We start from the raw sequence: 15,975 nt of genomic DNA on the forward strand, positions 1-15,975 counted from the left end.
AAGGTGAGAAATGTGGCAGTTGAGGGAATAATTGGTATACATGGAGCGTTCAGTGTTGTAAATGGAAATGGTGAAGAGCTTGTAGATTTATGTGCTGAAAAAGGACTGGTGATTGAGAGTACCTGGTTTAAAAAGCGAGATATACATAAGTATATGTATGTAAGTAGGAGAGATGGCCAGAGAGAGTTATTGGATTACGTGTCAATTGATAGGCATGTGAAAGAGAGACTTTTGGATGTTAATGTGCCGAGAGTTGCAACTGAAGGGATGTCTGATCATTATCTTGTGGAGGGAAGGTGAAGATTTGTAGAGGTTTTCAGAAAAGAAGAGAGAATGTTGGGGTGAAGAGAGTGGTGAGAGTAAGTGAGCTTGGGAAGGAGACTTGTGTGAGGAAGTACCAGGAGAGACTGAGTACAGAATGGAAAAAGGTGAGAACAAAGGAGGTAAGAGGAGTGGGGGAGGAATGGGATGTATTTTGGGAAGCAGTTATGGCATGCGCAAAAGATGCTTGTAGCATGAGAAGTGTGGGAGGTGGGCAGATTAGAAAGGGTAGTGAATGGTGGGATGAAGAAGTAAGATTATTAGTGAAAGAGAAGAGAGAGGCATTTGGACGATTTTTTCAGGGAAAAAATGCAAATGAGTGGGAGATGTATAAAAGAAAGAGGCAGGAGGTCAGGAGAAAGGTGCAAGAGGTGAAAAGGAGGGCAAATGAGAGTTGGGGTGAGAGAGTATCATTAAATTTTAGGGAGAATAAAAAGATGTTTTGGAAGGAGGTAAATAAAGTGCGTAAGACAAGGGAGCAAATGGGAACTTCAGTGATGGGGGCTAATGGGGAGGTGATAACAAGTAGTGGTGATGTGAGAAGGAGATGGAGTGAATATTTTGAAGGTTTGTTGAATGTGTTTGATGATAGAGTGGCAGATATAGGGTGTTTTGGTCGAGGTGGTGTGCAAAGTGAGAGGGTTAGGGAAAATGATTTGGTAAACAGAGAAGAGATAGTAAAAGCTTTGCGGAAGATGAAAGCCGGCAAGGCAGCAGGTTTGGATGGTATTGCAGTGGAATTTGTTAAAAAAGGGGGTGACTGTATTGTTGAGTGGTTGGTAAGGTTATTTAATGTATGTATGACTGATGGTGAGTTGCCTGAGGATTGGCGGAATGCTTGCATAGTGCCATTGTACAAAGGCAAGGGGGATAAGAGTGAGTGCTCAAATTACAGAGGTATAAGTTTGTTGAGTATTCCTGGTAAATTATATGTGATGGTATTGATTGAGAGGGTGAAGGCATGTACAGAGCATCAGATTGGGGAAGAGCATTGTGGTTTCAGAAGTGGTAAAGGATGTTTCGATCAGGTGTTTGCTTTGAAGAATGTATGTGAGAAATACTTAGAAAAGCAAATGGATTTGTATGTAGCATTTATGGATCTGGAGAAGGCATACGATACAGTTGATAGAGATGCTGTGTGGAAGGTATTAAGCATATATGGTGTGGGAAGCAAGTTGTTAGAAGCACTGAAAAGTTTTTATCGAGGATGTAAGGCATGTGTATGTGTAGGAAGAAAGGAAAGTGATTGGTTCTCAGTGAATGTAGGTTTGCGGCAGGGGTGTGTGATGTCTCCATGGTTGTTTAATTTGTTTATGGATGGGGTTGTTAGGGAGGTGAATGCAAGGGTTTTGGAAAGAGGGGCAAGTATGCAGTCTTGTGGATGAGAGAGCTTGGGAAGTGAGTCAGTTGTTGTTCGCTGATGATACAGCGTTGGTGGCTGATTCATGTGAGAAACTGCAGAAGCTGGTGACTGAGTATGGTAAAGTGTGTGAAAGAAGAAAGTTGAGAGTAATTGTGAATAAGAGGAATGTTATTAGGTACAGTAGAGTTGAGGGTCAAGTCAATTGGGAGGTAAGTTTGAATGGAGAAAAACTGGAGGAAGTAAAGTGTTTTAGATATCTGGGAGTGGATTTGGCAGTGGATGGAACCTTGGAAGCGGAAGTGAATCATAGGGTGGGGGAGGGGGCGAAAGTTCTGGGAGCCTTGAAGAATGTTTGGAAGTCGAGAACATTATCTGGGAAAGCAAAAATGGGTATGTTTGAAGGAATAGTGGTTTCAACAATGTTGAATGGTTGCAAGGCTTGGGCTATGGATAGAGTTGTGCAGAGGAGGGAGGATGTGCTGGAAATGAGATGTTTGAGGACAATATGTGGTGTGAGGTGGTTTGATCGAGTAAGTAATGTAAGGGTAAGAGATATGTGTGGAAATAAAAAGAGTGTGGTTGAGAGAGCAGAAGAGGGTGTTTTGAAATGGTTTGGTCACATGGAGAGAATGAGTGAGGAAAGATTGACCAAGAGGATTCATGTGTCAGAGGTGGAGGGAACGAGGAGAAGTGGGAGACCAAATTGGAGGTGGAAAGATGGAGTGAAAAAGATTTTGAGAGATCGGGGCCTGAACATGCAGGAGGGTGAAAGGCTTGCAAGGAATAGAGTGAATTGGAACGATGTGCTATACTGGGGTCAACGTGCTGTCAATGGATTGAACGAGGGCATGTGAAGCGTCTGGGGTAAACCATGGAAAGTTCTGTGGGGCCTGGATGTGGAAAGGGAGCTGTGGTTTTGGTGCATTATTGCATGACAGCTAGAGACTGAGTGTGAGCGAATGGGGCCTTTGGTGTCTTTTCCTAGTGCTACCTCGCACACATGAGGGGGGAGGGGGTTGTTATTCCATATGTGGCAAGGTGGCGATGGGAGTGAATAAAGGCAGACAGTATGAATTATGTACATGTGTATATATGTATATGTCTGTGTGTATATATATGTATACATTGAGATGTATAAGTATGTATATTTGCATGTGTGGATGTGTATGTATATACATGTGTATGTGGGTGGGTTGGGCCATTCTTTCGTCTGTGTCCTTGCGCTACCTCGCTAACGCGGGAGACAGCGACAAAGCAAAATAAATAAATAAGTAAATAAATAATGATAAAATTAATAATATGCATATATTTTTATACTTAATTGCTGTTTCTTGCTTTAATGGGGTGGCTAGGTTTTGAGTTCAAATGGAGAAAGATGAAGGAAGTGAATTGTTTAGATATGTGGGAATAGATACGGCAGCTAATGGAAACATGGAAGTGGAAGTGAGTGATAGGGTAGTGGAGGGGATGAATGTTCTAGGAGCACTGAAGAATGTGAGGAAAGTGAGAACGTTATCTGTGTGTTTGAAGAAATAGTGGTCCCAACATTATTATTTGGATATGAGGCATCAGCTGTTGGTAAGTTTATGCGGAGAAAGATGGATGTAATGGAAATGAAATGTTTGAGGACAGTATATGCTGTGATTTGGATTGATCAAGTAAGTAATGAAAGGGTAAGAGAGATGTGTGTTAACAAGAGTGCAGTTGAGAGAGCAGAATAGGATATGCTGAAAGGGTTTAGACGTATGGAATGAATAAGTGAGGAAATGTTGACAAAAAGGATATATGTATCTGAAGTGGAAGGAATAAAGAGAACTGGGAGACCACATTGGTGATGGAAGGATGGTGGGAAAAAGTTTTTGAGCGATCGGGGCCTGAAGATGCAGGAGGGTGAAAGGTGTGAACATGATATAGTGTATTGAAATTATATGGTATACTGGGGTCTCTGCTGTTAGTTGACTGAACCAAGACATGTGAAGCATCCAAGGGAAAGGTCTGTGGGCCTGGTTGTGGATAGGGAGCTGTGGTTTCGGTGTATTACACATTACAGCTAGAAATTGTATGTGAGTGGACTTGGCCTTTCTTCATCTGTTCCTGACACTGCCTTGCTAATGTGGGAAACAGCTATCAAGCATGAAAAAAGTATGGTTTGTCTTTTGTTTCTTTCACACTTGTTTGCTGTTTCTGGCACATGTAGGTTAGCTCCAGAAATAGATGAGGAAAAAGCCCCCATTTTGTTAAGTCCATACTGTAGCTGTCATGTGTGATGCACTGAAACCACTGTCCCCAAATTGCAATCAGCTCCACAAACCTGTTTTGCAAGTAGATGATTACATATATTCAATTACATGCACATTCATCCGAAGTACATGACCATATGAAGTTATCATATTCTTCTGCATGCAAGTGGTCTTACTGTAACTAAAAAGTCATCTGTGATGACACTCCATCATATTTAGTAGACAAAAAGGCATTCAGTATCTTCAAGTATTATCTTGCTCCAAAGTTCCACCATTTTCCTGCTCTTGCTTAGAGTGCAGCCTCAAAGGTATAGGAGCTCCATTAAGGGGATCCTAGGGTTGTATGGTAGTACTGGTTGTCAGATTCACTATTAAACATTTAGATAGTAAGTTTAAATTGAAGAGATTTGAATGTAGATGAATGTACCTGTTTTGAGGATGATTTTCTATGGCTTGATGACTGGGTAGGTTTGTTATTGAACTGAGGGATTTACTAAGTATGCCCAGCTGTTGGTAACTTGAGATGATGTTCTCATATTTGTTTTATTGATATATATCCTCATATATTTTACTGTCATTGATGGTTAAGGGAAATCTTATTACTGTCATGAATAGTTAAAAGGAGATTTAGTGTGTGAGCAGTAAAGTGAACATTGCACATATATCCTGGATGCCTGTTTTTCAAATGCTAAAGAATTTTCATGGCTTGATACATATCCTGATATATGTCTCTCCGCTTTACCCCCTTTCCATTTTACTAAATTAGAGATATCTTCCAGGAATTGTTTCAAATCTACGTGAACCTCTTCGATAACATCACAGAGTCCCAGTACAAGATAAACTTTGTTTTGACTTGGTTCTTCATTATGCTTCCCATCACACTTCTGTGCATGTGGAACCTGTACATCCATGTCACACAGCCAGACATCCTCCCAGTGTTCCGTCGCTTACCCAGCTTCTTGCGTGTGTCCGTCTACACCTTCATCTTCTTTACACCATTGGCACCTGTCATGGCATACTTGGAGAATACCTATGCTCAGATGAAACACATGAATGTCACTGCCAGACAGAAACAGGAGGTTGGTATATGGGATTTTTTTTTTACTTCCTATTCAAATGTAATATGCTTCAAATCTTTTTTATCTGGAATATATTATGAGTGCCTTTTATTCATTTATACTTGCTTATAAACTGAAGAGGCTTCTTATTTTGAATAAATCATAGTTTTAGTTTCATGATGCAATTATAGGATACGTTTATAAATCCTTATATTAAATGCCCTTTGCCAGATTCACGGTATGGATGGTGGATACAAAATTTTTTCAAACATTTCATGTATCAGCCTTTCTATGCCTTTGAATGCCCAAGACCCGCTAAACACTTTTGATGCTCTTAAGGCACAGTTCATCTGAAATATCTCTTTCAATGAAAAAAAAAACACTTGTAGAATGTGTTTGTATCATCCATTATTGAAGGAAGTATGCAGAAAAGTAGTTTTCCTTTCTTTCTCTTAGTTGGTATGGGAGGGTGTTGACCAGCTGAATGAGAACCTTGTTTTGTTGTATAGATGGCCATTATTTATGTATGATGATTATGACTCCTTTTCCTAGACATAATTTCATTCTACATACACTTAATCATATTGTACGCTTTATTGTATCTTTTCACCCATGATTTCGCAGCAAACATTTGTATCATCGATGTATTTTTCATTTATTTTTATATATCATTCTTTTCTTTGATAATTGTTTGCCATTTCATGCTTTAGTGAGTTACCCTGTGGAGCAGATGACAAAATGGCCTCATTCTCCTCATCCACTTTCTAGTTGTCATACATAATATGCTGAAAACCCAACTCTATCCATGACCATGCCTCTCAGACCTTTCTATGATTTCCCTAGACTTCTTCATATTCCTTAGATCAGTATGTTCACAGCACCTCACCCCATGTATACCACACACACACTCCATTCTTTCACCTCCTTTTCAGTCTCCCCCTTCTTTTGCCCTCCACTTCTAACACGTACATTCTCTTTGTCAACCTCTCCTCGTTTATCCTCTTGATATGTCCAAACCAGATCTCTCTCTTACTGTATCATTTCTTACTCAGTCAACACTCCACACATATGTTTTCTTCAAACATTTCACTTTAGAAACATTCACTCTTTTCCATACTTTCTTATGTAAAACCCAAGCCTTGTATCCATACAATGCTATTATGACTGATGGAATACTGTTCCATCAAACATGCCTATCTTTTTCCTCACTGACAGTAATCTCTCTTTCTGAACACTCCTGATATATCCTGCTTTCTTCAAGTTCTCTCCATTCAAACTCACACACCAACTAACCTGCCGCTCTCCACTGCTAAACCCTATAACCTTTTTTTTTTCCACATTTACTCTTAACTTTCGACTTAGACACACACTTCCAAACTGACACCAGCCTCTGCAATATCTCACTTGAGTCTGCCACCAGTAACATATAAGCAAAACAACAATTGACTCACCTCCCAGCCCCTCAGAACCCAACCTCCCACCCCTGACAAGACTGTAGACCCACTGCTGTTTCCAAAACCCTTGCATTCACCACCACTACCACCCTATCCTTAAAAATTTTTAGCAGTTATTATGACATCATACACTACTGCTACAGACCCTCCTTTGTCTAAAACCACTCATCCTGCTCTCTTCCTTCTCTCACACTTGCCATCCTTCTTGATAAAGATTCTTCACTGCTTCTAGGAGCTTTCTTCCACACCTTATATTCATAAAACCTTCTACAGAGAATATCTGTCAACCCTGCTATGTGCTTTCTCTAGATCCATAAATGCCACATAGACATCCTGTTTCATGGTTCAGACATTCTCTACCATTCCTAAAGTCATATTGTTCTTTCCCAATCTGAAGCTCTGTGCATGCCACCACCCTCTTAATCACTGTTCTCCAATACAACTTGATTGGTGCTTTCAGCAAACTTGTACCTCTATAATTTGAGCATTCACTTTTGTTCCCCTTGGCATTCTGCCAATCCTCAAGCACCAGACCATGATCCTTTCATATATAAAAACCCTAATTAACCAATCAACAACACAGTCACCCCTTTTAAGAAATTCAACTGCACTACCATCCACTCCAATTACCTTGCCACACTTCATTATATGCAAAGCTTTCACCACTTGTCTTTTAACTAAATCACTTTCCATGAGACCCTCAGTTTGTATACTGCCTTGACCAAAAACCCTATGTAGATCTGTCACTCAGTCATCAGGCTCATTCATCAGTCCTTCAAAGTGCTTCATGTCATCTCTTTCTGGTTCTACTTTGTCAGTTGCCTCCCTTCACCAGCATTCCCATTTGTTTTTACCACGCCATTAGCATCCTTCCAAACCATTTTTTTCCAGATCTTTGCAGATACTGACTCCAACTCTCATTTGCAGTTTCAGCCCCTATAGCTTCCTTTTGATCATCTGCCACTTTTTTTGTACATATCTCAATAACTTGCACTCTTACCGTGCAAGTAGTGCCCGGACACCTCTCGTATCTCTTTCACTCAAAATTTTTTCATTGCACCGCTTACCATTCTTTCTTATTCACCTTTGTCTTGCCCACCTTCCACATACCACACACTCCATTCACTTTTGTCAGCATTGCTTCCCTGAATACCTCGCATTCCTCACCCACTCCCTTATTTTCATCTACTCTCACTTTTTGCCTTTCTGCACTCAATCTGTCCTGTTATCTCTTCACACAAGTCTGTTTTCCAAAATAACTCACCTTCACCACCCTTTTCCTAACCTTACTATTTCTTCTTTTCTGAAAGCCCCTACATGATATTTTTTTTATTTTTTTGTCATACTATTCACCACTTCCCACATTAGCAAGGTAGTGCTAAGAGCAGAGGACTGAGCCTTTGAGGGAATATCCTCACTTGGCCCCCCCTCCTCTGTTCCTTCTTTTGGGAAACTAAAGACAGGAGGGGAGGATTTCCAGCCCTTCGCTCTTATATATATATATATATATATATATATATATATATATATATGAAAAAGAAGAAAAAGAAATATATATATATATACTATTGACGTTTGTGTAAATAAATTATACATTTCCCTTTTCCAAAGCCAGAGGTTGAACCATTATGTGACATTCTTTTTTCATTTCAAGCTAGAAGTTTCAGTTTTCTAAATTATTTCTTACATTTTTCATATTTTTTTCTTTTTTTTTGCTTTGTCGCTGTCTCCCGCGTTTGCAAGGTAGCGCAAGGAAACAGACGAAAGAAATGGCCCAACCCACCCCCATACACATGTATATACATACGTCCACACACCCAAATATACATACCTACACAGCTTTCCATGGTTTACCCCAGACGCTTCACATGCCCTGATTCAATCCACTGACAGCACGTCAACCCCGGTATACCACATCGATCCAATTCACTCTATTCCTTGCCCTCCTTTCACCCTCCTGCATGTTCAGGCCCCGATCACACAAAATCTTTTTCACTCCATCTTTCCACCTCCAATTTGGTCTCCCACTTCTCCTCGTTCCCTCCACCTCCGACACATATATCCTCTTGGTCAATCTTTCCTCACTCATTCTCTCCATGTGCCCAAACCATTTCAAAACACCCTCTTCTGCTCTCTCAACCACGCTCTTTTTCTTTCCACACATCTCTCTTACCCTTACGTTACTTACTCGATCAAACCACCTCACACCACACATTGTCCTCAAACATCTCATTTCCAGCACATCCATCCTCCTGCGCACAACTCTATCCATAGCCCACGCCTCGCAACCATACAACATTGTTGGAACCACTATTCCTTCAAACATACCCATTTTTGCTTTCCGAGATAATGTTCTCGACTTCCACACATTCTTCAAGGCTCCCAGAATTTTCGCCCCATCCCCCACCCTATGATCCACTTCCGCTTCCATGGTTCCATCCGCTGCCAGATCCACTCCCAGATATCTAAAACACTTTACTTCCTCCAGTTTTTCTCCATTCAAACTTACCTCCCAATTGACTTGACCCTCAACCCTACTGTACCTAATAACCTTGCTCTTATTCATATTTACTCTTAACTTTCTTCTTTCACACACTTTACCAAACTCAGTCACCAGCTTCTGCAGTTTCTCACATGAATCAGCCACTAGCGCTGTATCATCAGCGAATAACAACTGACTCACTTCCCAAGCTCTCTCATCCCCAACAGACTTCATACTTGCCCCTCTTTCCAAAACTCTTGCATTGACCTCCCTAACAACCCCATCCATAAACAAATTAAACAACCATGGAGACATCACACACCCCTGCCGCAAACCTACATTCACTGAGAACCAATCACTTTCCTCTCTTCCTACACGTACACATGCCTTACATCCTCGATAAAAACTTTTCACTGCTTCTGACAACTTGCCTCCCACACCATATATTCTTAATACCTTCCACAGAGCATCTCTATCAACTCTATCATATGCCCTCTCCAGATCCGTAAATGCTACATACAAATCCATTTGCTTTTCTAAGTATTTCTCACATACATTCTTCAAAGCAAACACCTGATCCACACATCCTCTACCACTTCTGAAACCACACTGCTCTTCCCCAATCTGATGCTCTGTACATGCCTTCACCCTCTCAATCAATACCCTCCCATATAATTTACCAGGAATACTCAACAAACTTATACCTCTGTAATTTGAGCACTCACTCTTATCCCCTTTGCCTTTGTACAATGGCACTATGCACGCATTCCGCCAATCCTCAGGCACCTCACCATGAGTCATACATACATTAAATAACCTTACCAACCAGTCAATAATACAGTCACCCCCTTTTTTAATAAATTCCAATGCAATACCATCCAAACCTGCTGCCTTGCCGGCTTTCATCTTCCGCAAAGCTTTTACTACCTCTTCTCTGTTTACCAAATCATTTTCCATAACCCTCTCACTTTGCACACCACCTCGACCAAAACACCCTATATCTGCCACTCTATCATCAAACACATTCAACAAACCTTCAAAATACTCACTCCATCTCCTTCTCACATCACCACTACTTGTTATCACCTCCCCATTTGCGCCCTTCACTGAAGTTCCCATTTGCTCCCTTGTCTTTCGCACTTTATTTACCTCCCTCCAGAACATCTTTTTATTCTCCCTAAAATTTAATGATACTCTCTCACCCCAACTCACATTAGCCCTCTTTTTCACCTCTTGCACCTTTCTCTTGACCTCCTGTCTCTTTCTTTTATACATCTCCCACTCAATTGCATTTTTTCCCTGCAAAAATCGTCCAAATGCCTCTCTCTTCTCTCTCACTAATAATCTTACTTCTTCATCCCACCACTCACTACCCTTTCTAATCAACCCACCTCCCACTCTTCTCATGCCACAAGCATCTTTTGCGCAATCCATCACTGATTCCCTAAATACATCCCATTCCTCCCCCACTCCCCTTACTTCCATCGTTCTCACCTTTTTCCATTCTGTACACAGTCTCTCCTGGTACTTCCTCACACAAGTCTCCTTCCCAAGCTCACTTACTGTCACCACCCTCTTCACCCCAACATTCACTCTTCTTTTCTGAAAACCCATACAAATCTTCACCTTAGCCTCCTCAAGATAATGATCAGACATCCCTCCAGTTGCACCTCTCAGCACATTAACATCCAAAAGTCTCTCTTTCGCGCGCCTGTCAATTAACACATAATCCAATAACGCTCTCTGGCCATCTCTCCTACTTACATAAGTATACTTATGTATATCTCGCTTTTTAAACCAGGTATTCCCAATCATCAGTCCTTTTTCAGCACATAAATCTACAAGCTCTTCACCATTTCCATTTACAACACTGAACACCCCATGTATACCAATTATTCCCTCAACTGCCACATTGCTCACCTTTGCATTCAAATCACCCATCACTATAACCCGGTCTCGTGCATCAAAACCACTAACACACTCATTCAGCTGCTCCCAAAACACTTGCCTCTCATGATCTTTCTTCTCATGCCCAGGTGCATATGCACCAATGATCACCCATCTCTCTCCATCAACTTTCAGTTTTACCCATATCAATCGAGAATTTACTTTCTTACATTCTATCACATACTCCCACAACTCCTGTTTCAGGAGTACTGCTACTCCTTCCCTTGCTCTTGTCCTCTCACTAACCCCTGACTTTACTCCCAAGACATTCCCAAACCACTCTTCCCCTTTACCCTTGAGCTTCGTTTCACTCAGAGCCAAAACATCCAGGTTCCTTTCCTCAAACATACTACCTATCTCTCCTTTTTTCACATCTTGGTTACATCCACACACATTTAGGCACCCCAATCTGAGCCTTCGAGAAGGATGAGCACTCCCCGCGTGACTCCTTCTTCTGTTTCCCATTTTAGAAAGTTAAAAAAAATACAAGGAGGGGAGGATACAAGGATAGGGGAGAAAGAATACTTCCCACGTATTCCCTGCATGTTGTAGAAGGCGACTAAAAGGGGAGGGAGCGGGTGGCTGGAAATCCTCCCCTCTCACTTTTTTTTTAATTTTCCAAAGAGGGAACAGAGAAGGGGGCCAGGTGAGGATATTCCCTCAAAGGCCCAGTCCTCTGTTCTCAACGCTACCTCGCTAAAGCGGGAAATGGCGAATAGTATGAAAAGGAAAAAAGAAAGATGGTTTGGAAGGAGGTAAATAAAGTGCATAAGACATGAGAAAAAATGGGAACACCGGTGAAGGGGGCTAAGGGGATGTAATAGAAGTAGTGGTGATGTGAGAAGGAGATAGAGTGAGTATTTTGAAGGTTTGTTGAATGTGTTGGATGATACAGTGGTAGATATAGGGTGTTTTGGATAAGGTGGTGTGGTGTTAGATGATACAGTGGCATATATAGGATGAGGTGGCGTGCAAAGTGAGAGGGTTAAGGAGAATGATTTGGTGAACACAGAAGAGGTAGTAAAAGCTTTGCGTTAGATGAAAACTGGGAAGGTAGTGGGTTTGGGTGGTATTGCAGTGGAATTTATTAAAAAAGGGGGTGACTGTGTTGTTATCTGGTTGGTAAGGATATTTAATGTATGTATGACTCATGGTAAGGTGCCTGAGGATTGGTGGAATGGATGCATAGTGCCATTGTACAAAGGCAAGGGGATAAAGGTGAGTGCTCAAATTACAGAGGTTTAAGTTTGTTGAGTATTTCTTTGAAATTATATGGGAGAGTATTGATTGAGAGGGTGAAGGCATGTACAGAGCCTCAGATTGGAGAAAAGCAGTGTGGTTTCAGAAGTGGCAGAGGATGTGTGGATCAGGTGTTTGCTTTGAAGAATGTATGTGAGAAATACTTAGAAAAGCATATGTATTTGTATGTAGCATTTATGGACCTGGGGAAGGCATATCATGAGGTTGATAGAGATGCTCTGTAGAAGGTATTAAGAATATATGTTGTGGGAGGCAAGTTGTTTGAAGCAGTGAAATGCTTTTATCGAGGATTTAAGGCATGTGTGTGAGTGGGAAGAGAGGAAAGTGATTGGTTCGCAGTGAATATTGGTTTGTGGCAGGGGTGTATGATGTCTCCATGGCTGTTTAATTTGTTTATGGGTGGGGTTGTTAGGGAGATGAATGCAAGAGTTTTGGAGAGAGGGACTAATATTCACTCTGTTGTGGATGAGAGAGCATGGAAAGTGAGTCAGTTGTTGCTCGCTGATGATACAGCGCTGGTGGCTGATTTGGGTGAGAAACTGCAGAAGGTGGTAACTGAGTATGGTAAAGTGTGTGAAAGAAGAAAGCTGAGTGTAAATGTGAATAAGAGCAAGGATATTAGGTACAGTAGGGGTGAGGGACAAGTCAATTGGGAGGTAAGTTTGAATGGAGAAAACTGGAGGAAGTGAAGTGTTTTAGATATCTGGGAATGGATTTGGCAGCAGATGGAACAATGGAAACGGAAGTGTAGTCACAGGGTGGGGGAGGGGGCGAAGATCTGGGAGCGTTGAAAAATGTGTGGAAGGCGAGAACATTATCTCGGAAAGTAAAAATGGGTATGTTTGAAGGAATAGTGTTTCCAGCAATGTTATATGGTTGCGAGGTGTGAGCTATAGAGTTGTGCAGAGGAGGTTGGATGTGTTGTAAATGAGATGTTTGAGGACAATGTGTGGTGTGAGGTGGTTTGATCGAGTAAGTAATGAAAGGGTAAGAGAGATGTGTGGTAATATAAAGAGGGTGGTTGAGAGATGTGGTTGAGAGAGCAGGAGAGGGTGCTGTGAAATGGATTGGTCACAGGGAGAGAATGAGTGAGGAAAGATTGACAAAGAGGATATATGTGTCAGAGGTGTAAGGAACGAGGAGAAGTGGGAGACCAAATTGGAGGTGGAAAGATGGAGTGAAAAAGATTTTGAGCAATCGGGGCCTGATCATGCAGGAAGTATAAAGGCTTGCAAGGAATATAGTGAATTGGAACGATGTGGTAGCGAGGTAGCGCAAGGAAACAGACGAAAGAATTCGTCCCACCCACATACACATGTATATACATATACGTCCACACACGCACTTATACATACCTATACATCTCAATCTATACATATATGTATACACACAGACATATACATATATACACATCTACATAATTCATACTGTCTGCCCTTTATTCATTCCCGTCGCCACCCCGCCACACATGAAATGACAACCCCCATCCCCCCGCATGTGCGCCAGGTAGCACTAGGAAAAGACAACAAAGGCCACTTTCATTCACACTCAGTCTGTAGCTGTCATGTATAATGCACCGAAACCACAGCTTCCGTTCCACATCCAGGCCCCACAAAACTTTCCATGATTAACCCCAGACGCTTCACAAGCCCCGGTTCAATCCATTGAAAGCACATCGACCCCGGTATACCACATCGATCCAATTTACTCTATTTCTTGCACGCCTTTCACCCTCCTGCATATTCAGGCCCCGATCACTCAAAATCTTTTTCACTCCATCTTTCCACCTCCAATCTGGTCTTCCACTTCTCCTCGTTCCCTCCACCTCTGTTGCATATTTCCTCTTTGTCAGTCTTTCCTCACTCATTCTCTCCATGTGACCAAACCATTTCAAAACACCCTCCTCTGCTCTCCCAACCACACTCATTTTATTACCATACATCTCTCTTATTACCCTTTCATTACATACTCGATCAAACCACCTCACACCACATATTACCCTCAAATATCTCATTTCCAGCACATCCACCCTCCTCTGCACAACTCTATCTATAGCCCACACCTTGCAACCATATAACATTGTTCGAACCACTATTCCTTCAAACATACCAATTTTTGCTTTCCAAGATAACGTTCTCGACTTCCACGCATGTTTCAAAGCTCCCATAACTTTCGCCCCCTCCCCCACCCTATGATTCACTTCTGCTTCCGTGGTTCCATCCGCTGCCAAATCCACTCCCAGATATCTAAAACACTTCACTTCCTCCAGTTTTTCTCGATTCAAACTTACCTCCCAGTTGACTTGTCCCCCAACCCTACTGTACCTAATAACCTTGCTCTTATTCACATTTACTCTCAGCTTTCTTCTTTCACACCCTTTACCAAACTCAGTCACCAGCTTCTGCAGTTTCTCACCCGAATCAGACACCAGCGCTGTATCATCAGTGAACAACAACTGACTCACTTTCCGAGCTTTCTCATGCACAGCATACTGCATGCTTGCTCCTCTTTCCAAAACCCTTGCATTCACCTGCCTAACAACCCCATCCATAAACAAATTAAACAACCATGGAGACATCACGCACCAATGCCGCAAACCAACGTTCACTGAGAACCAATCACTTTCCTCTCTTCCTACTCGTACATATGCCTTACATCCTTGATAAAAACTTTTCACTGCTTCTAACCACTTGCCTCCCACACCATATATTCTTAATACCTTCCACAGAGCATCTCTATCAACTCAATCATATACCTTCTCCAGACCCATAAATGCTACATTCTTCAAAGCAAACACCTGATCCACACATCCTCTACCACTTCTGGAGCCACACTGCTCTTCCCCAATCTGATGCTCTCTACATGCCTTCACCCTCTCAATCAGTACCCTACCATATAATTTCCTAAGAATACTCAATAAACTTATACCTCTGTAACTCGAGCTCTCACTCTTATCCCCTTTGCCTTTGTACAATGGCACTATGGAAGCATTCTGCCAATCCTCAGGGACCTCACCATCAGTCATACATACATTACCCTTACCAACCAGTCAACAATACAGCCATCCCCTTTTTGAATATATTCCACTGCAATACCATCCAAACCCGCTGCCTTGCTGGCTTTCATCTTTCTCAAAGCTTTTACTACCCCTTCTCTGTTTACCAAATCATTCTCCCTAACCCTCTCACTTTGCACACCACCTCGACCAAATCAGCCTATTTCTGCCACTCTATCATCAAACACATTCAACAAACCATCTCCTTTCACATCACCACTGCTTGTTATCACCTCCCCATAAGCCCCCTTCACTGATGTTCCCATTTGTTCCCTAGTCTTACGCACTTTATTTACCTCCTTCCGAAACACCTTTTTAAACTTCCTAAAATTTATTGATTCTCTCTCACCCCAACTCTCATTTGCCCTCTTTTTCACCTCTTGCACCTTTCTCTTGACCTCCTGCCTCTTTCTTTTATACATCTCCCACTCGTTTCCATCATTTTCCTGCAAAAATCGTCCAAATGCCTCTCTCTCCTCTTTCACTAGTAATTTTACCTCTTCATCCCACCACTCACTACCCTTTCTAATTTGTCCACCTCCCATGCTTCTCATGCCGCAAGCATCTTTTGCACAAGCCATCACTGCTTCCCTTAATACATCCCATTCCTCCCCCACTTCCCTTACATCCTTTGTTCTCACCTTTTTCCATTCTGTACTGATTCTCTCCTGGTACTTCCTCACACAAGTCTCCCTCCGAAGCTCACTTACTCTCACCACTCTCTTCACCCCTACATTCTCTCTTCTTTTCTGAAAACATCTACATATTTTCACCTTCGCCTCCACAAGATAATGA

The 15,975-nt window shown here is 41.8% G+C and overlaps 1 protein-coding gene across 1 annotated transcript in view; it reads left to right on the top strand.

Annotated features, from left to right (window-relative positions):
- The window catches only part of LOC139751368 (uncharacterized), a 186,078-nt gene that overhangs the window by 115,748 nt on the left and 54,355 nt on the right, over positions 1–15,975 (top strand). The window contains exon 6 of the mRNA XM_071666734.1: positions 4,704–5,003. Coding sequence (XP_071522835.1) covers positions 4,704–5,003 — 300 coding nt within the window. The remainder of the gene's footprint in view (positions 1–4,703; positions 5,004–15,975) is intronic.

This window comes from Panulirus ornatus, chromosome 11 (genome assembly GCF_036320965.1).
Source record: "Panulirus ornatus isolate Po-2019 chromosome 11, ASM3632096v1, whole genome shotgun sequence".
Taxonomy (NCBI): Eukaryota; Metazoa; Arthropoda; class Malacostraca; order Decapoda; family Palinuridae; genus Panulirus; species Panulirus ornatus.